Source organism: Mustela erminea, chromosome X (genome assembly GCF_009829155.1).
Source record: "Mustela erminea isolate mMusErm1 chromosome X, mMusErm1.Pri, whole genome shotgun sequence".
In the NCBI taxonomy this organism is placed as follows: domain Eukaryota; kingdom Metazoa; phylum Chordata; class Mammalia; order Carnivora; family Mustelidae; genus Mustela; species Mustela erminea.
In genome coordinates this window covers 11,461,875-11,484,164 of record NC_045635.1, presented here as the reverse complement: position 1 = coordinate 11,484,164, position 22,290 = coordinate 11,461,875, and the positions used below count along the sequence as shown (strand labels likewise).

At 42.6% G+C, this 22,290-nt stretch overlaps 2 protein-coding genes across 2 annotated transcripts in view; both read left to right on the top strand.

Annotated features, from left to right (window-relative positions):
- Window positions 1–5,056, top strand: part of PIR (pirin) — a 127,960-nt gene extending 122,904 nt beyond the window's left edge. Inside the window, 3 exon segments of the mRNA XM_032331689.1 lie at window positions 72–137; window positions 4,831–4,897; window positions 4,900–5,056. Coding sequence (XP_032187580.1) covers window positions 72–137; window positions 4,831–4,897; window positions 4,900–4,946 — 180 coding nt within the window. The 3' untranslated portion in view covers window positions 4,947–5,056.
- A 466-nt stretch (window positions 5,057–5,522) lies between these two features.
- The window catches only part of VEGFD (vascular endothelial growth factor D), a 37,254-nt gene continuing 20,486 nt past the window's right edge, over window positions 5,523–22,290 (top strand). The window contains exons 1-2 of the mRNA XM_032330888.1: window positions 5,523–6,086; window positions 21,862–22,072. Coding sequence (XP_032186779.1) covers window positions 5,997–6,086; window positions 21,862–22,072 — 301 coding nt within the window. The 5' untranslated portion in view covers window positions 5,523–5,996. The remainder of the gene's footprint in view (window positions 6,087–21,861; window positions 22,073–22,290) is intronic.

Genomic DNA, 22,290 nt, shown 5'->3' with positions numbered 1-22,290 from the left:
CAAATAAATAAATAAAATCTTCAAAAAAAGGAAGCATGTTTATTGTTTGATGTTTTCTTCCTTACCTTTAGGACCCTGAGAGAAGCCACTTTGTTCTAATTGCTGGGGAGTCACTAAGAGAACCAGTTGTCCAACATGATAAGCCCCAAACAACAGCAGTTTTCCTGTTGATTTTCTTTTTCTTTGAAAGTAGTATGCATGGATAGTATTATAGGGAGGAGTGGCTGGATTTTTGTCTTCTTTACCTACAAATTTGAGGATTTTGTTTCATTGTGCCATCATCAGAGGAAAATACATACATGGCATTTATTTCTATATTCATTGTCTCCTTCTTTTAAAGGAATAATACCTATTACCTGTAGGACATTGAATACCAAACTATGGGGAAACAGAAATCGTGTTTGGCATTTTGTCACAGGGAACTTGAACTTAGAGAAAGGTTTTGTGGCCTGCTGCTTGAATATCATTTTTATCTTTATCAAAAACCTCAGTGATTTCAATACTGTTTGTAGTCCATTGTATTTTTAGTGAAAAACAGGTACCTCTTAAGAATATTTCTTTAGCAGTTTCTAAAATATCTGAGTCACTCCTTCTTTGTTTAAAAAACAAAAATGAATAGAGGGGACAGTGGTATCGTAGGACTAAGACCTTAGCTGGAGGCAGAATCTCCTGGAATAAGGACCTACTCACTTCACTTTGTCTTGACTTCCTCATAATATTGTTGTTTTATTAAATGAAGAGCATCTAAAAACAGCTGGAATCCACCTTCATATTTATTTTTATTAAGAAATTTTTTGCCGACTTACTTGGATAAATGCCTATAAAACATGAGTCTACCTATCTGATTATGAAATTTGGGATGCCTTAAAATCCCATCGTATCAGCTTGCCTTGCATGAATTCCCAGGTATACACAATGAGAAAAAAAGCCCAGCTGATTCATTTCAAGAACAACATACTGTTTTAAAAAGATTCCTTTTTTTTGTTCTATTAATAACTTCAGGGGAAAACATGAAGTTAATACTCTACCTAGCCGATAGCAGTTGACCTCCATTTTGCGTGCTTCAGTTTCCACTCCAAAGGTCCATGGTTCTTGTTGCCTTTCGTCTTGAATGAAGAGCACTGAAATGGTGTGTTGTTCTAGAAGCCTGAAGACAGATCATAAAGGGTCATAATCTTTATTCATAGTGGCTAGAATTTAGGTGGGGAAAGGAAGGGTGGGATGTAAGTCTTTTGAGTTTGATAATCAGCTGTGCACTGAGGATGAGAAGTGAGAGTCCGACCAGATTAGGTAACGGAAAGGGAGGGTCTGCTCGGGAGGGTCTGCTCGAGGCCACCGTCCATCTGTGTTATGGAAATCCTCTCTCCGAGGCTTAGGTCTTGAGAACACTGCATAACTAAGCCTTCACCTTCAAACTCAGATTAACCAGACAAGATAGATAAGTCCCTTGACATCTCAGTTAATGAAAGGTGCAAAGCATTTTATTTCGTTTGTTTATTGTAGTTTTTTGGGTTTTTTGTTTGTTTGTTTGTTTTTGCTTACTTTTTAAACCCTAGGAAGTTTTTCTTTTACCCGTGTATGTTTAAAGACAGCCACAACCATCTCTTGGCTGTTTGGGAACCATACCAATTTAATGAACTAGCTGAGGACCTTGTTTTTCTTATCAGAGATTGTCTGTAATAATATGCTACAAATTAAGCATGGACCACCACAGAATGTTGAAATAGGAAATGTCCTTAACATCGATGTAGTCGTATCCCTTTTTATAAATGAGGAAAATGAAATCAATATATTTTATTTATTTACATAACAGATAATTGGGTAGTATGTATCATTACTATGAAGGGTCAAAGTGCTTTCCATCGATTACTTCATTTAATCTTCAGGACAAACTTATGAGGTTGGTACTCTCATCCCCATTTTACAGATGAAGAAGTGGAGGTTCAGAGGTTCACTGGCTTGCCCACCGCCACATAGCTGGATTCACAGTCAGGCTGTCTGATTTCCAGCCACCCTGCCCTTCTGCTTCTCACCGTGTTGGGGTGACCCCCACTCTGTGGCTTCTCTGATGGGAAGCTATGATTAGTAGTGGAGCTGAGATACGAACCCTAGTCTTCTGCCCCCCTGCTTTGTGCTCTCCACTGTACTAGGGGATTCTACCTAATGAGAGCTTGAACTCACACCATTTTTATTACTGGGGAGGGAGTGTAAAGGTTTAACTAGAGAAAAGATGAAACCCGGAGTTTGAAAGAGTGTTTATGAAATAATTGATAACTATCAAATAAGTCTCTTGTTTATAACCCTTATAGTTGATCAATTATAAAGCGTACGCTTTCTGGGGGATATAATGTACAGCTTGATGATTTCAGTTAATAATACTGTAGAGCCTATTTGAAAGTTGCTAAGGGAATAGATCTTAAAAGTTCTCATCACCAGACTGCGGTGCCTGGATGGCTCAGTCAGTTAAGTGTTTGACTCTTGGTTTCGGCTCAGCTCATGATCTCAGGGTCATGAGATGGAACTCTGTATCGGGCTCTGCACTGGGCATGGAACCTGCTTAAGATTCTCCCTCTCCCTCTGCCCCTTCACCCCTCCCTGCCCTCTCCCCCACCACACACACACTTAAAGTTCTCACCACAAAAAAAATCTGTAACTTTGTGTGGTGATGAATATTAACTAGACTTACCATGATGGATCATTTTACAACATGTACAAATACCAACTCATTATGTTGTACATCTTGAGACTAATAAAATGTATGTCAATTATACCTTGATTTAAAAAAAAACAAATTTAGTGATCTACTATGCAAAAAAAAGAACAAAAGGAAAAGAAAAACAAAACATACTTTCTGGGTTTAGTTTTCTTCTTCATCTTAAGGATTTAATGAAACAAGCTTCCTCGGCTTGGCTTTGGAGGGCTCCAAACTTCCAGTGCTTCCTTTGTTTCCCAAAGTGTGGTCCACAGACCAGCAGTATCTGCGTGACCGGAAAAACAGTGAGAAATGCAGAGCTTCGGACTCCACTCTAGACCCCTGAAACAGAATATGCATTTCAATAAGATTCCCAGGTGGCCCACGTGCACATTAGAAATTGAGAAGAACATCGTACTGTAGAAATGTGTCAAAATGGAAGCCGAGAAGTGCACCGTTTTTTTCAGAAAAGTAATCAGGAGATGGGAGAGGTGCTTCACAAATCTAAACTGTAGCGATATTATGACGTGCAAGAAGTTGGTCCTTGGCCCAAGATCTGCTCTCATTTTGAGTTCCATTTCCCTTTCTTCTGTGTGTCCTTTAGAAGCGGACATCTCCAAGGTGCCCTCTTGGATTGATTTTGCATATGAGCTCTCTGTCGACATTCTTTCCTACCTGACAGAGTCCAGTTCTCTGTCTCCAGATGAAATTTCTCTCATGAGCCCCAGATCCGTGTTTCCAACAACACACCCAGCACCCCTGCCAGGAAGCCACTGTTGTCTCTCCAGTTCCTTCCTGTCAGCAGAGCCAGAGCTGGCCTTCTTGTTCTACCACACCCTCCTGTGGCTGGGATCTCAGCTACCCTTAACAGTTCTACCATCTACTCAGCCCCCCAGGCCAGACCCCTTCTCTACCCTGGTGCCAGAGTCTGAAAAACTAGAAATCAGATCACGTTACTGTCTACTTAACCCTTCGGTGACTCTTGATCATCTGCAGAATTATGCCCAAACTTATTCCCATAGACCGCACCCAAATCCCACAGAGGTCTGGCCTCTTCTGACAAGGCAGGCCCCTCATTTCTTTCCTGCTTCAATCTCTCCTTCCAGCACTGTGCCCCTGTCCTCAGTTCTTCCGCTTTTACCAAAACTCAAGTTCAAACCTAGGAATTAGACAAAGGCGCCAACAGGGTTTGACCCATGGACCAAATCTGCCCACTGCGTGTTTTTGTAAATAAAGTTTTATTGGAACACAGCCATCCCTATTCACTTTCATATGGTCTGTGTCTACTCTTATGCTTCAACAGAAGATTTGAGTAGTGGAGACAGACACTGTTTGACCCCCAAGATCTAAAATACATACTGTCTGGTCCTTTACAGAACAGGTTTGCCAACCCCTAGAGAATCCAAAACATGATAGTTTCTTGACTCAAAATGTTTGTAATCTTCTGTTTATGGCCAATGAGTTGCCACTAATTTTCAAAAATGACTCAAACTCTTCATGTAAGCGCACAGCCTTATTTGCCATGGACACATCCAAACTACGACATTGCCATTTCTTGGCATCAGATCGGTTCAGCTCTTGACATCGACTGCTGCTATCAAACTAACAACGATGGGAAATCTTAAAAGTTCCCACCATAAGGAAAAACAATTCTCTGTGTGTGGTGACAGCTGTTAACCAGACTTACTAGGCTGATCATTTTGCAGCATATACAAATATTAAATCATTACTTGTCCACCTGAAACTCCACCTGAAAATACAACATAATGTTGTATGTCAATTACCCCTCAGTTAAAAAAAAAAAAGGGGGTGGGGGAGAGAAAAACCTCAGAACTCTCAAAATCTTTGTAACGGAACCAAGCGCAAGAATGTTTTGAATGAAGAGATTGCAACAGTGGCTGAGTGGGAGGCAATCATTTATCTGATTTTGTTTATCTGAAGTCTGGTTTTTGTAATCCTTCACGATCCTAGTCAAGAAACTTGTATTACAGTCCTCAGGGACTGGACGCTGCGAAAAAAGCCTTTTACTGCTCACATATGCTTGGATTGGTTTCAGGTTAAGGACTCCAGAAATACATACCATTTCTAGTGATAAAATATTGTCAATCAGAACTTTGTGAACGTCTCTTTCTGCCGTAGGCCCATTTGTGATGAACACCAATGAAGAGATTTCTCAGGCCATTCTTGATTTCAGAAATGCAAAAAAATGTTTGAAAGAGCCAAAACCTGGAAATCAAAGATTGGAAACCAGTGAAGAGCCCAGGAGCAGATCTCTGGGCTTCCTAGAATTTTGCCAGTGGTGGCATCCGTCCATTCAGCACATTCGAGTTTCCAGAGCTGACTGAGCCCATGCTTCTAATGAATTCTACCCTGAAGTGATAACACAGTTTTTATAGCAACGCACATGAGATATTTCCTGCTACATGCAAATAAACCTAATTGTTGCTTCTTTAAAAATCAGTGTTCTTCATTTTGATCTAAGTTATTAGGTTTCTGGTTTAAAAAATCATTTTTGTGTATTGTTTCCCTTTTCGTGTGTGTCTGAATGTTTTGTGATTTTTGCTCACGGGTGAGTTTTGTGAGCATATGTGATCGCTTTCTGCCTGTCCCTAGCAGTCGATGTGTGGGTATCTGAGGTCCCTTCCCAAGCAATGCAGTTTCCATGCAACGTTCATGCCTGTGCTCTGGGGTTTCACGTTACAGGTAAAATAACAGCAGTCCTGACGGTTTGAGTCAGTTTTCAAAACTGCCCTGCTATTGGTAGGGACACGACAGGATTATAGCCAAGACTTCCCTGCATTTTCTGCCAAAATCTCTGTCAGATTTCAGACACATGCTTCCGCAATCTCCCATAAGGGTTGTGAAAAAAGTTTGAATCCAGAGTTGGGTTCCAGCCTTCTGCGGTGGCCACACCACCTCTTCACAAAGCAACTAGAACCTGGGGCATAGGGTGGAGAGTTTGTTTTTTGTTTTTGTTTTTGTATTTGTTTTAATTTGCTAGATGTGAAGTGAATTGCTAGTGCTTTTTCATGTCAAGGGCAAGTCATATGCACCTCCTGATTATTTTTGGAGCATGAGAGCATTTAGATTTTTTTTTCAAGTCTCTCCCCACATAAGGTTGAGCAAAAACGTTCCTTGACTAATTGAAGTCATTTCATTGGATTTTGATCACAACTGATTATTTGTGTTTTCCCATGTGTCTTGGGGTTTCGAACTTTCCTTCTGGAGAATGCCTTTTGAAACAGTTTGCTCTCACTGCCTGATGTCAACTGCTTGGTAATCAGTGGATATTAAAATACTCAAAATGTACAGACAGTGGGCCGTGCTGAATGTTTTCATGATGTCTTCTCTGCAGTTGGTGCAGGGTTCCAGTTATGAACATGGACCAGTGAAGGTAGGTGCCTTAATTTTTAGTGTGATGCAGAGTTTTCTTATGGCTTATACAGAGGACTTTCTTTCTTTGCCCCCGATTTTCCAGACAATATTAAAATACAGAACATTCCTAGTAGCGGACCAGAGATATCTTTCATTGGTTAATGAGTGTTCTGGTTCTTAAGCTTACTAAGATTCTTGCCATGCGTGTTGGAAAATGCTGTTGTTGTTGTTTTTTTAAATTTTGGAGCTGTAATAGAACATGAATGAGCCTTCTAGACACTTTTCAGATGGATAAGTTTTGCCTCAATTATATATGCAGATGGCACAGTGATTTTCTAATGAAGCACTGATTTGTTTTTGTGACATGGATAACTGTGTGGGCCATTTATTCATGTTGTTTGTAAGCAGCAAACGTTAGTTTGGTTGCTTTAGTTAATTTCTTTTGTAAATTGCAAAGTGCAGTACTTTATCCAGATGGTTTCTATCTGGTTTTCTAAAATACCCATTGCTACCATCTAGAAAAATGTTTTTTTGGAAATCGTTTGTTTTTTTGTTTTTTTGTGTGTTTTTTTGCTTTTTAAAGTGTGTAAAATTCAACAGTAATTGAATCCTTGGTTCTTAACTGCAAGCCTCGGAACCAGACGAGTTGAGAGTAATGCAAAAGAATTAATTGGGTTGTTACTGGCTGAGCAATATTTCACCCAGTTTCAAGTATTTTGCAGATTAGACTGTTTTCTTCAGCTCTCTATTTTGAAAATGATTTGGATTTCGTTGTTTTGATGGAAGAGATAGCAAATCGTTACTGATTTAGGAATTTCTGGCCGCAAATAGACAAGTTAGATGTGAACTTGAGGTTTTGTAGCTGTTGTTAGGACATATATTTTCGGCAGGGGTGATAGCGCCCCCAACAGGAGAAGATTGGTCCTTGGGGTGAACCAGTCTTCCTCTCATTCCATGTGGAATGCCGATGTACATACGGTGCCTAAATAGACATACAGTTTGTAAAGTTTGAACACTGTGCCGGGGAACAGCCACCTTGAGTAGTCTGGCAGTCTACTCAGATCTTTCTTTTAAAAAAAAAAAAAAAAAAAAAAGGAAGTCTGGCTTTCCAAATTCCGAATGCACTCCGGAGAACTCACAGCCGTGCAGCCCTACCTCACTGCTGCCAGCCTTCGGGCTGCAGCTCAGTGCCAGATGGTAGGCAGAGAGGAACCCACTGTTGAGCCTCAGTGACAGGGGGGGAAATTGGACTTGTTTGAAGCAAATAAGACTTCTCAAGCTGTTCAGCTTTTTTGAAGTCCACAAAACTCAGAAATCCTTCAGATGCACTGAGTTCATGGAAGCTTTCTTTTTCCCCCCAGCGTTATGCATAGATTTTAAAAATGTTTCCATTTGACTTTGAACGTCACTGCACTTGACAGTACAAGAGAAGATTTTGAATTGTTGGAAAGAAGGAATATGTTTTAGGTTCTTCCGCTCTTTTAAAGAACTCACACACCAAGAATTCTCTAGGGGTCCTGGGCACAGTGAGGTTTGAAGTGGTTCACATGTACTGATCACACATGAACTTATTTCTTGGGGCGGAGGAAGAAAGTGTGAATTTGCAGGTGACAAGACATGACCTTCTACATGGAAGATGCAGCATCATTTGCTTAGTAATATACTATTAGCAATTTTTTAAATATATGTCTGAGTTTCATTTAAAAAGTGCAGCTACACACATGGCGCTTCCGTCTACCCAACCCCCAGCTAAATAAAATGTTTCTGATGTGAAGGGGTGGGGGGGGGCTAGAGTAAACAGAAGTTTTGACAAAGATGAGTCTGGACCCTGTGAGGGATGAGGAGCTGTACGGTATAGGTTATTAGGCTTTTCCTTTAACCCCTTCTTCTTAAGAGAAAATCTAAGATGGAATAACCTTCTTAATGTTCTACTTGTTTAAAGGAATATTTGGTATGGAAGCGTATTCGAGATGGTAATGAACACTGGGATATGAATTTATTCTTTTGCTTTTGGGGTTAAAAATGTTCCATTTATTATGAGACATTTTCACGGTCCTTCTCAGTAGTAGGTCTGTGAGCCTGTTCTTCTCTCCATCCTCCTGTCTAGACACAGCCCTGGCTGTTCCTAAATGGATCCATTCCCGTGCAGTCCTCACTCTCTGTCCTTAAACATTGTCCTTGTCTTCGCTTTGACTAGCCTTGCCTCTACCCTAATTGTATGAGTCTGTGAATATTTTTTCTGCAACAACCACGCATCGAGCCACTGATACCCTAGACGATTGTACTTAATGCCACTTTAGGGTGAGGCATCCTATGTTCTTTAGGCTTGCCACCTGTATTTAGGAGAGCTGTTTAGGGACAGCAGTGCATGGACTTTGTGGACTGAGATAATTCTGTTTGACAGTCTCAACTCAAATCTGCACATGCTGTTTAGCTGCTAAGTTTCTCAATCTAAGCAGAACACATTTTCTTCTAGAAACAAGGTTAACCCAGTGCCTGATCTTGGCTCACTAATAGAATCAGATTAACCATCTAGATGTGGGATTTATTGGTGTCTGTTTTCTCCAGCTTTTATTCTACAGTTGGGATAGTCCTGTAAATTTGCACCGGATGTGCACTGTCCAACTCTAGGAAGCTTTACATAAACTCACTTCTGTCTGTGACAGCCCTGAGTCCCATAGTGTTGACATTTTGGGCATTTGGTAATAAATACCTACAATTTTCACTGTCCAGTCGTTCACACTGACTGTCTGGCCAGCACTATTTTGGTTTGCTTGATAAGCAGTTCCTGTCATGGGGAATCCTGGCATCTCCTTAAGCACTCCTATGACGCCAGCCTCCCTAAATCTTTTCAGCGTCACTGATGCAGACATATCACTAGAGTGATGTCACGAGAGGAACTCCAGGTTATGATAGGCTTTCCCAACTCTCTTCTGGCAAAACTGGTTTCCTTCTCCTCCACACTACCTTATAGCCCCGTCCTTCTTCATTGGTGGATGAATGTTGCTGGGGGTTGGGGTCATTCAAACTGTATGTGATACCAAGACCCACTGGAATGTGGGGTACCTCTTAACTTTCATGAGAAGTCCCATGGCTGACAAGACTTTGTAAGCCTGGTGTCACGCGCCTTTTCCTGACATCCACTCTAGAGCGACCTGAATAACAAGAACTGAGTGCATCTTGCATATTTCACTTCAGGAAGCGGACCCTCCATTCCCCTCCCTCTTTTCACGTCCTAAGTCCCACACCTGGAAGCCCATTGACTGTTGCTAATCACATGACCTACTGAGTTCTTGTTCACTTTTCGATCAGGCACAGTCCTTGGCACAAAAGACATTTGAAATGTTTTCTATGAACTTCTTTACTTACGACCCCGTGGCTAAATGGGTTGAACTACTTGCTTCTATACACAGATCTGTTGTACCCCTACTTAGTCACCCTGAATGGTGGTTGAAGCTTTCATATCTCCGTAGCGTATTATTGGTATTCAGGATACAGTCAAACACCCCCTGTATCTTATGTCTTCCTTGTGTGACTTTTTTTTTTAATTTTAAAAATCCTGATTTGGACTTGTGGATGAGCCTGTACTGTAGACCCCTATGAGTGCTAGGAAAAACAATATCAGTAATGCTAAATGTTAAACGAGTTCCATTATGGAACTCCCTTTTGGGAGCAGCTTATAAAAGATAGTTTATGGAGCAAAAATACAGTGTTCGGACACATGAACACTTCCACGTAGAACCTGATGTGGTAATATCTGGAACTCCTGGGCACATGTATCATCACCACAGTTGGCTCGAGGTCCTAGAGAAATCGGGACACACATGAGAGCAACCTTGTTTCTGAGCACATTTCTAAACCTAAGTCTTTCCTACCACTCGAGATTAGCAGTGAGGATGGAAAACTACATGTAATTGACAATGTGATTGAGATGCATGGAGAGGAGACCTTTCTTTTTAGGTGGCTTGCATGTGAAGTCCACTTTTGTCTCTCTTGCCACTAGTTCTTATAATCTCTACCAAGACATTAGGACATTATAAAACCAAGACACATTGAGGCCTCCCCGCATGTCGTGAAAGCTGTGACCGATCATCACATCCCAGTTGGTAAAGGATCTCCTTTGCTTCTCATTAGGACTTAACCGTGGTTGACAGTGCATTCACTGAATGTTGAGCCCGTACTATGTCTGGGCACTGGTCTCAGTGCTGGAAACGCAACAGGAAAGAGGACAGTGTTTTGACTTTCATGGAACTTACATTCCAATGGCGGGGAGAGGCAGGCAGTAGCAAATCTAGAACGTGGAGTATCTCAAGGTGGTCCCATGGAGAAAATCAAACAGGAGGAGGAGACACAGAGTGATGGGTGGGAGAGACTTACCGGGTCTGATTTCACTTATGCAGAGCCCTGAAGGAAGTGAGGTGGCTGGGACAACCATTGTGCACTGGCCATGGGGGGTGGGGCGGGAAGTGACTTGGGTGTTTGGGTTGTAGCTCCAGTGGAGGTGGAATTAGAGGCAGAGGCCAGAGCCACAGTTGTTGAGGTTGGAGAAGTAGCCAGGGCAGATCATACAGGATGTGGCTGTGTTCTAGTAAAACTTTATGGATTCTGAAATTGGAATTGCATACCACTTTCATACATCATGAAATAATCCTTATCTTCTCTTCGTTTGTTTCAACCATTTAATACTATTAAAAATAATCCTTAGCTCACAAACGGTAGTGAAATAGACTGTAGGCTGGATGTGGCCCGTGGGTCATAGTTTGCCAACCCTGATCTATATCATTACATGATTTTATCCTCTGCAGTCTGTTTACTGGTACCCGACATTTTTAATTGGTGTCTAAGTTTAGTGTTTTGTCATCCTCTGCTAGAAGGAAAGTTTTTTAACAATAGGGACTTTTCTCTTTTTTTCTTTCTCTCCTCCTTTGTTTTTTGTTTTAAGAAGTTGCTTATGCTCTCTGGCATTGGGCATGCGCCGCTGCTCCAACCACAGCCAGAGTTCCTTTGCCCATGAGGCAGCCACATCCTTCATACCCCCTGCAGGGTACCCTGAGTCCGGGGAAACTGCACTGCGTGCTACCGGGTCTCGGTCACCTAGTACAAAGCCTGTAAGAGAATAGATACTAACAAGTGTGTGTGGATGGACTGATGGACAAGGCCTCTGGCATATTGACATACCCAGCTTACAAACTGCCACATTAAATCATCTCCAATGTCTCCTCTCATCGTAGCTTGTCTGATTTCTGTTGTTTACATTCAGAAGCGTTTTTGATAAGGCAGTTGATTCACCATGTGCCATCTTCCTCTGGGGATTAGAGAGGGGTCAGATGACGGTATCAAAGAACACTGCAATGTCCTTATAGCCACAGGCCCTCCAGCAAGGTGTTCACTCCTAGGAGCCAGTTACAGAAGGATGTCCCCTTCACCCATTTTCTAGCCTTAGTGGTCATAGAAAGAGAGGCAAGGAAAACCGCTTTGGGCCACCTGGCAGATCTGGATAAAACACAGACACCTTGAAGATTTCCTTCATCTTTGGGATTCCTGAGAAGTGCTGTCATGTTTCCATGTGGTGATTTGTGGGGATGTGGTAGATTATGGCAAAACACTCTGGTTCAGTACTTTGTCAGTCAGCATCGGCCAGGGTATGCTGCAAAAACAAGCACCCCCTGCATCGTGGTGACACAGAAACAGGTTTATTTATTTCTCCTACCGCAGAACCATCTGGGTTAGTTCAGGGTCATCACTAACTCAGGATGAAACTGGCTGAACATCCACATCTTGAATGTCATCAATCTCTGTGACAGGGCAGGAGAGTCCCCGGAGAGTTTTGCTTTGGCAATTAAATGTTCTGGCCTGGCAGTGACCCATGTCACTTCTGGTCACATCGAACCACACTCCATCGAACCACAAGGGGCCAGGAAGTGCGCAATCCTTCCATGTGCTCAGAAGAGAGAGCTGGAAATATTTGGTGAACAGGATAAATGACCAGCAGCCCAGATCTGATTGCTTCTAAATGTTTTTGAACATGTCTTTGAGATGGGAAACAACCATGGTTGGCTACTTGGGTAGAGTTGCTGAAGGAAGACACTCAAGTTTATTTCTGCTGTTCAAGAGTTGGCTTCTTGTCCCTGGAGAAAGAACAGCTGTACATTTCAGTTCAGTAAGTATTTGTGGAATGTCTGCTGTGTGCCAGGCACATGAGTGGAAATGATATTTTTATGAAATAAAGATGTCTTAGTTATTTTCATGTCTTACCAATGACTGAGGAGTTCAGTTGTGGCCTGCATGAAGGATAATTTTAAGACCTGGAACTTTAGGTAATAATGTCAATTTTTAGGAGTCTTTTTTTGGTTGTTGTTCATTGTTACCTAAACAATCATAGCAGTCACATGTTTGACAAAAGTATTGCTTTTCTGAAGTCTAGGTTTGGTGAAAATTGTTTCTGGAGAGAGAGAAAATGACATTTGCGGGATACAGGCATGACAAATATTTTGTTGCTGCTTACGGTTCCATTCTGGAGAGAGTTAGGAAGGGTGTAATTTTGACTAGGTGAATGCCCTGAATTCGTCCTAAATTAAGATTCCCCAAAAAGGAGAATGGGCTGAAAAAGTAAAAGTAGACTTTGCAGTGGTGTGTGTGGTTCATAACTACACCCTCACAGCAAGACTGGGGAATCACTGGGCATCTTCGATGATGCAGAGGGTATTGGCAAGGAAGAGGAGAGCCGTGGATGTTGACGTGGGACCACTGCATCTTTGGAAGAAGGGAAAAGGGGGACACACTGGACTGACTCCCAGCAGTATAGTGGGGTGCCTTGCCAAAAAGACATGAGGATCTACATAAAGATTCTCTGCTCAGCCAACAGATTATGTTATACTTAGGCTAAAATAGGACTATAGCAATTAACTGTTGCCACAGTAATGCTGCGTAACAAATCAGTCCAAACTTCAATGGCTTAAATAATCTATTCTCACTCTTGTTGCTGTGGGTCAGCTGGGAGTCAGGATCAAGGCTCGAGCCATTGGTTGAATGTGGGTCTGCCCCACATGTCTCTCATCCTCCTTGGATCAGTGGGCTAGCAGGGGCAGGTACCTGTGATAGAAGAAATGTAGACGTGTACACGCATGCGTACATTTCAACTCTCTGTATCATATCTTGTAATGCGTCACTGGTCAGAGCAAGTCACATGACCCAACAGCAATAGGGCTTAGAAAGACACTTCTCCATTTTTGTGGGGAGCTGTGGGGTTGGTTTTTTTTCTTTAAAGATGTTATTTATTTATTTGACACCAAGAGAGATCACAAGTAAGCAGAGAGGCAGAGAGAGATGGTGAAGCAGGCTCCCCACTGAACAGAGAGACCGATGTGGGGCTCTATCCCAGGACCCTGAGATCATGAACTGAGCCGAAGGCAGAGGCTTAACACACTGAGTCACCCAGGCACCCCTGTGTGGTTGTTTTTAACAATAACCAAATTACCATGAAGGCTTTGAGTTGTTTTCTTAAAAATTGGGCCCTTGATCTTTGACATCGGTGTAAAGAAACTGTAACAGACCTCAGGAATATATACCCTTGGAGTTATTCAGAGCATCCTTCTGAGTCTTGCCACTCGAGTGCATCCCACAGTCATCTGCCCCACATTTCCTAAGCACAGATACATCAGATGGGAGCAGAGGCATTGAGTAGAGCATGGATTTAAAACAAATAAGGGGCGGTGTGCCTGGGTGGCTCAGTCAGTTATGTCTCTAACTCTTGATCTCAGGGTCATGAGTTCAAGCCCCACACTGGGACCACACCCAGTGTAGAGCCTATTTATTTAAAAAATAAAAATAAATGAAATATGTAAAGGGGGATGTTAACTTAATTGAATTTAAATTAAAAAATTTTTAATATTCAGACTTTAAAAAATGTAAAGGGGGCATAGAGGTATCCCCAGATCTCCACATTTGGCTGGGTAGAAAACCACCCACAGCATTCATCAAACTGGAGGATGTGGAGGTCCCAGGCATCTTAGTTCTCCAGTATCTCCCTAAAATACCCAGACGGCTTTGCACACACACAGAAATGCATGTACATGGTTTCCTTGAGTTTGTAATCCTTTTCCCTAATCAAGTTTAATTAAACACCCAGGGTTTCTTACAGATATGCATTTTGGTACAGAACTACATAAGTCAACGAGCCACCAAGAACATGAGGCCCCCAGATGACCAGGTTCCTGGATTTCACAGAAGGACCAGGCCCTCGGCTCCCTCCGAGCAGCCCCAGCAGTAATTTCTAGCAAGGCTGCATTCTCCTTTCTGCCCTCGGTTGGTGCACCCCATTCCATTAGATACCATCTGTTCTGGGTAAGACCAGACTCCCAATAACAGAATACAAAGGTTTAAGATGTGGGTTGTTTCTTCCTCCGTCTATACAGATATACGTAAAGCCTGGGCAGATTACTTTGAAATTGGCCTTTCATCTGAAAACCCTTCCAACAAATGTTAAAAAAGAAGATGAAAAAACTTGTCCTTGCTTTACCCTGGGAAAGTTTTTCTCTTTTCCGTTTTTAATTACTGTGAGGGAAGTTGCGCCATCTTGCTCTTGTCAGACTTGCCTCCGGTTACTGAGGGAGATCAGGGGCCAGAAGACACACAAATTTCTGAACCACAGCGCAGGCCCAGATGCCGCAACCCCCCACCGCCAGAGAAAGGAAAGAAAGGGCCTTAACTTCACTAAATGCCTACTCGGTGCCTGCCCCTTTCCCCCATCAGACCTCGTGAATCTCCCCATCAGGTACTGAGGTGGGCACTGGGAGCATCGCCAGCCATAAAACGAGGAAAGGAAATCCAGCTTTAAGGAAGTTCAATAATTGACCCTCAATCACATAGCTAAAAAGGAGCAGTGCCTTGATTCGAAGCTTGCTTGCTTTATTTTTTTATTTTTTTTAAAGTCATTAACATTTTTCCCCTTTTGGCGGGCAGTTCCATGAATTTAAACACACTGTAGAGATCTGCGTAACCGCTGCGCTGTAATCAGGATAGGGAAACATTCATTTATGCTCTCCTTTCCAAGTCACACCCTCCCACCAAAGCCCTGGCGGCCTCCAATCTGTCCTCCAGCACGATCATTGGGGTTTTTTAAGAATGTCGTAAATGGAGTCATACAGTACATAACCTCTTAAGATTGGCTTCTTTCACTGCCAATGCCCTGCGGACCCATCTGAGTCCCCGGGCGCACCAGATCGTTCTGTTTTCTTGCTGAGTGGTATGTCACAGGCTGGATGGAACAGTTTGCTTAAGTACTCACACAGTGAATGACATACGGGTTGTTTCCAGTATGGGGACTATGATGAAGAAAGCTATTGTAAACAAACATTCGTGTAAAGGCTTTGGGGTAAACCTAAGTCCTCTTTTATCAAGGGTCAATTCCCAGGAGTATGACTGCTGGATCATATGGTGAGTGTCTGCTGAACTTTGTCAGAAACTGCCAACACGTGCTCCAGAGTGCTGTTCCATCAACAACTCAACTCCATGCATTCCCCTCTCCAGTTAGCTGTGGTTTACGGATATCAGGCAAAGCTTCTTTTCAGGGAATATTATTTTCACTTGGGAGCTGCGGGAGGCAAAGGCAGAAAAGTTCATTTGGACTCATCAGGGTAACGTGGCCCAGGGACTCGAGGGACAGGGGGAACTGTATTCGGGGAGGATGTCTGTGCCGCCTGGACCCCAAACTGGGAAAAATTTGGTGGTTTTGGCTAAGCTTTAAACGTTTTGTTGGAACTGAAATGCCAGCTGCTCTTGCCGCAAAACAGAAGTTACTAAGAGGTGAAGGGAACGCAGAAATATTTGTGTTGCAACCTGATCCACAAACCCAAACCCACTGCAAAGGGAAATTGCTGACTGCTGTGATGCCCCTGACCTCCAGGGGCAAGTAATAGAACCGTGTCCCCAGGCAACACTTGTAAATCCCTAAGCAGATCTAGGGAAAGTCGTGTGAAATGTGTTTCCTCCATAGCCCACCCTGAAGTTTCTGGATTTTCCCAATATATAAATTCTAGTCACTCCACCTCCTTATTATCGAACTTCCTGAAGATATTGCCAATGTGTTTGACAAAATAGCATCAACTGTTTTTAAGAGGCGTGGAATCCCAGGCTCAGACTCCCTGCTCTCACAGAGGTCCAGAGACAAACACCAAGCAAGTAATCACACAAATAATTCATTAGTGTCAGCAGTGGTAAGCGCTGGGAAGGAGAAAAATGCGGTGCTGTGAATCCATGTGGCCTAGGGACGAGACCCCGGTGGGGTCGGGAGCTGTTGGGGAGGTTTCTAAGAACGTAACACTTGGCTAAGAAAGGCTCAATGGGACGGAGAGTGGAGGGCACTCCCAAGCAGAGGGAACAGCATGGACCAAGGCCAGAGCAAGAGGAAAGGAACAAAAGAACGCATCAGTGAAGTGGATGTCCAGTAATATTCAGCTCGCCAGTATTTTCCATTGCTTCCTGAATTGGTACAGTGGATGTGAAGTGGACCGTCTTAGCGCCAGCCCCTCCCTCATCTTATTCCCAGTTTTCCCACTCATCAACTGGCTCTGTTCCCAAAGTGACCCTCCCACTGTTCTTTTCAGTAGGGCTTCTTGAAATCCCCAGATCATGCCCCTGTTTACTCTTTGAAGGTGTTACTTGACTAGATACTTTTGAGGAGAAGCAGGGATGGAAATTTAGAATTTAAACTAGTAGGCACGCAGGAAGCCTTTGATTTCCTCACAACACGGAGAATGCCCTGTGACCTTAGCAATTAACAAAAGGAAAAATGGTTCCCCTTCCTTCCTCTTGCCCTGCGGGGACCGGTATACATTTAAATAAGGGTACGATCTTGTTACAAAGGCTTTAAGCCTCACATTTTAGAAACTGGCCCTGGTCACCAGGATATCAGAAATGATTTGTTATTTAGGAGTGAAATTGCTAACAGTATCAGATCAATTATCATACACATGAATAAAAAGACACTGTAACAAAAAGCAGAGACCAGGCAAGCTGGCTTCACTTCTTCCTCTCGCTGAGTGCTTTCTAATTACTTTAGTTTTGACTAGGACTTCCACTAAAAAAGAGAAAGAAATTACGAGCAGCTCATTTGGCAAATGTTTGGTAGTTAAAACCGTTGAAATCAATGGTTTAAATATATATTCGGGACTCTATTTTACACTTGGCAATTTTAATTTTTGTCTTCCCCAAGCAGATAGCATCAAGTTAATTATACAAAAACCAACCAGTGCGGAAAGTCTATTGGAGCCCAGCCGCCGTTCACGATCCGTTGTAGACGTATCCACTGACAAATGAGTTTTCAGGTTTAGGCTGATGTTGAGTGGTTAGTACTCCCACATGTAGTAGTAAAATGACCACCTGCAATTTCTCAGCGGTTTCAAACTAAATTTGAAATTATGAGACTTAAAGAGCTTAAATAGCTCTGAGTATTTGAGTAAACGCTGCTTTTTTTTTCTTTTCTTTCTTTCTTTTTTTTTTTTTATGATGAGGGAAGTCTTGAGCTGCTCAGCGCCTTTCATGCAATCCAGAGATTTGAAATCTTTCTGCAGAGTTCTCAGTTGGGTAGTTTAAAACCATTTCTGAGATTGAATTGAAGCCTGTCAGAGCTATGCGTACATACATCGCTCTATATTTATGGATGGTATTGAATGAAATTTGCCTCAATAAATAAAACTCCTTCAGATACAGCATGACTTTTAAAACATTAGAAAGGTATTTGGTTTATTTTCATCTGGAAGCAATGGTGTAACAAAATTTTATTTCAAGGATGACATTGAGTATGAAATAGTAATACTGTCCAACCAGAAGAGGCAATGAATAATCAGGAAAAAAGGGGGCTATTGACAAATGAGTCTTTAATGGAGAATCACTGCTTTTCTGAGTTGACAGTTGAACATTTAGGCAGTTTCATCCCCAGATTCCCTAGATGAAGAAACTGTGGCCTGCCCCTTAAACTTGATGCCTGTTCCACAAACCCTATTTTTGCTCTTCAAGCTTCCTCCTACCCATGCTCCTTGAAAAACTGCCTCAATTTAAACTTCACAGAGAAGTGAGAAATCCTAGGTGTCAAGCAGCCTTGCTGTCCACAAACCCATGTCATTCTCTGTAGGCCTCCTATTCTGGAAAGTGACCCTTTCATCCATTCATGCATTTATCTCTGGAACTTAGGTCAAACCAGCCCCTCTGCTTTCTTTCCTGCATATGTGTTCCGTGTCTTCCTCTCTTGTGGCACTTAACCTTAGCTTAGAAACATTTTCCAAGGCTCCCCCACTTTTATTAAACACACACACACACACACACACACACTCATATCTGAACTTCCAAGCAGAATGACCTTCTCAGTTTATGTTTTGAGATCTTTTCTAGTCCATAGCCATGATAGGTAAAATAGAGAATTGCTCAAAGGGCCCCTGGGGGGCCCAGTGGGTTAAGCGTCTGCCTTCGGCTCAGGTCATGATCTCAGGGACCTGGAATTGAGCCCCAGTTCGGGCTCCCTGCTCAGTGGGGAGCCTGCCTCCCCATCTCCTTCCTGCTCATGCCCTCTCTTACTATCTCTGTCGCTATCTCCGTCTCTCTCAAATAAATAAAGAAGATCTTTTAAAAAATTGATCTAATGCTGGTACACATCTGCAGATGGCAAACATTGGCAGAAATGGTACCAAGACCATGAAGCCGAAAAGATCAATGCATTGTACACCCTAAACTTATGCCAAGTGGTATGTCCGTTATATCTCAGTACAGCTAAACTTTCAAGAAACATGAAGCTGTAGCTGCAGAGCTGGGTCTGGAAGGTGGAGGCCCCTGAGAGTTCAACGTCAGTGGGTAGGACGCTCTGGGAGTGCATTCCATCAGCTCCCTGGAAGCCAAAGGAAGGGTTCCCATTCAGTGCTGTTCACTGCTGCCCGGAGCGTGTCTTCTATGAAGCTGCTTAACTAGGGGTAAAGGAGGAAGCAGATACTTCCTGGCAACCAGGACTTGAACTAAGCTGATCCCTGAGTCATAAATACTCAGCAAGATTCTGGATTCAGGGTTCTGGGAGTCGGGGGTAGAACCACAGAACTTCTCAGTGAAGGAAGAATAGAGAAGAAGAAAGACAACCCCGTCCCCAGTGAAGGTGAAACTACTCAACAAAATTCCAAAGCACATACACGTGATTATTCCTAAGAAAGATAGCCAATAAAGTTTATCACCAGGATATAAATCATATATCTAATAATTTAAAATAGAATTTGAAGAAATAAGTGTATTGGGGACCCTCAAAGAGATAAAGAAAGGAATAATATAAGATATAATGACAAATTAGGAGAAACATACAGAAATGAAGTGAAATGGAATTAGAAATATGGTGATTGAAATTAAAAACTTACCAAAATAAACTATAGGCTCACACAGTTGGGGAACTGGTGATTGGGAAGATGAACCAATTAATTTAACACATTGAAGAGAGATGAAGGGAGAACCAAACATAAAGGTGAAAAAGCACAGTTAGGAGGCCTGTAAGATTACTAACAGACTCCAGTACATGTCTGATAAGTATTTCAGAAATAATTGAGACAATGTAATACATAGAATAATGAAAAATATAATGCTTGAAAAGATAAAGAATTGAAATTTGGAATGGCCTCAAGATTCAAACTGCTGCGAAGGCCTCTGTTGCAACTTCTCAACCCTGCCATTATAGACAATATGTAAATGAATGTGCCAATAAAACTTTAGTCATAAAACAGGCTGGTGGCAGGCTGAATTAGGCAAGGGGACTGTAGTTTGACAGCCCCTGGTCTAGAGCAGGAACCATTGTTTATATTTTCATGTAAATCCCTCCAGATTTTGTATATATAATTTTATATACATGATTAATAATGGTTAATAGTTTATGCATATATATATCATGTATGTCTTACACACATAAATTAAAGAGACATCATAACGGAATCATACATGACTTGGACCACACTTGCTCTTCTGAGCACCCACTTTTGGACAACACTCAGTATCCATCATCATATCTAAAAACAAAAAGTCCTACTCCTAAAATACTGATGAATGAGGCAGATTTTAACTAAAGTTTCTGAGGGGCAGTGGAGGAGCATTGCGCACATCACACCACTCAACATAAAGCTTCCTAAAGGCCCCATCTGCTCACCTCTCTTTCCCCTCTCTGCCTCCCCCTGCAGCAGGCAGCCGATCTCCACCTCTCTGTCAACCTTTCTCAGTACCATCCTGCAGCTGCCCTGGTCCCTCGGCTCCCCCCTCACCCAGCTCTAAAAATCCCCTCAGCCCGCATGTCTGAGCTGCCCAGGAAAACAAAGATCCAGTAACCCCAGGCTCAGCAGGAGAAAATCTGGGTCCCCAACCATGGACAGACCCCTGTACGATTTTTCTAGCATGTTCCAGGGAGGAGCTTGTATAATTTTGTCCTAGTACATATCTCTGTCACTGGTTTTGATGACCATGCAGTATTTCATTGTATGTAAGTATCATTGTTTATATAACGTAGCCCCAAATTTTAAAGAATTGAGCTACCATACTGAAAACATTGTGTTAGCGGGGTCATTTGTCACTTGTGCATGACACATGCACAAATCCATGCATTGTGTCAGCCAATACAGTTCGTGCAACAGTGTGGAAAGCAAATTTTCAACATAAACTTTAGAAGTGCATTTTCTCAGAAAAAGAAAGATGTCTTTGAAATAGTAAACAGGTTTTTCCAAAAAAAGCCTCAGGATCTTAAAACCGTCCTGTCTCGTGTGACTGCAGGCAGGGTCCCTGGGACCTTGTGGGCCAGTTTCTCAGATCTCAGGGACGAAAGCAATTATCACTGGCTCCTGTCACAAAAATAGTATGATTTTGAAACCTGTATTTGGTTCCTGTGGCTGCTGTACAAAATTACCACAAAGTGGGTGGCTTAAGACAATAAAGATAGATTCTCTCACAGTTCTGGAATCCAGAATTGTGAAATCAAGGTGTTGACAGGGCTGTGCTCCTTCCAAAGGCTTTTGGAGAGAAGCCTTCCTTGCCTCATCCAGCTTCTGGGGGCTCCAGGCCATTCCCGGCTTATGGCTACATTCCTTTAACTTCTGCCTCCGTCTTCACAACACTTCTGTGCCCATGTCTTCCCCCCGTGCCTCTTACAAGGACATTTTGTCTGTGGATTTAGGGTCCACCTGGGTAATCCCAGATTACCTAGGGTCGCCTCTGATGTTTATCATTAACTTCATGACATCTGCAAAGATCCCTTGCCCAAATAAAGTCACATGCCCAGGTTCTGGGGGTTAGTAGGGGGACATATCATTTTAAGGTCCACCATTCAACCCACTTTGATGTTGTTTTTTGTTCCAAGAACCCAAGGGGAATAATTTTTTATATTTATATTTATTTATTTTATTATTATTTTTTAAGACTGTATTGATTTATTTGACAGAGAGCAACAGTGAGAGAGGGAACACAAGCAGGGGCAGTGGGAGAGGGAGAAGCAGGCTTCCCGCAGAGCAAGGAGGCCGATGTGGGGCTCAATCCCAGGACCCTGGGATCATGACCTGCGCCCCCCAGGCGCCCCAAGGAGAGCAATTTCTTTGATTCAATCATAAATGAGCAGAATGTGAATCAGAAATACTAACTAGTATTTTTCCTAGATACTGGTGTGCATCTGAATAATCCCTCTAATTTCTTCTCAGTTCTATTTACGTCTTTAAGCGTCAGCAATGAGGGTTATCAAAACAAACTAAAACTTTAGTAACTGGCTTTGAAACCAGTATTTTTTTTTTTTTTTAAAGCGGGCATCTCGGTCAACGTTAGAACGGTCTGAACAGCAGATTAGGGCAGCTTCTGGTTTGGAGGAACTGCTGCGAATCACCCACCTCGAGGACTGGAAGCTGTGGAGATGCCGACTGAAGCTCAAAAGTTTGACCAGCACAGACTCTCGCTCCGCATCGCATCGGGCCACCAGGTTTGCGGCAACTTTCTATGACATTGAGACTCTAAAAGGTAGGTGTGCGCCTGCGCATGCGCGCGCGTGTGTGTATGTGTGCACGCGTGTGTGTGCGTGTAAGCCAGTTCTCACTCTTTGTCAGCTACCAACACAGGCAGCAGCTTCTTCCAGAGGTTTCAGGAGGGCAGGCACGTGTCCAGAAGAAGAAAAGGGTGTCTTTAACTTCATAGCCTGGGTGTTAGCAAAGAATCCTGGTTTGCTGTGTTTATAGAGA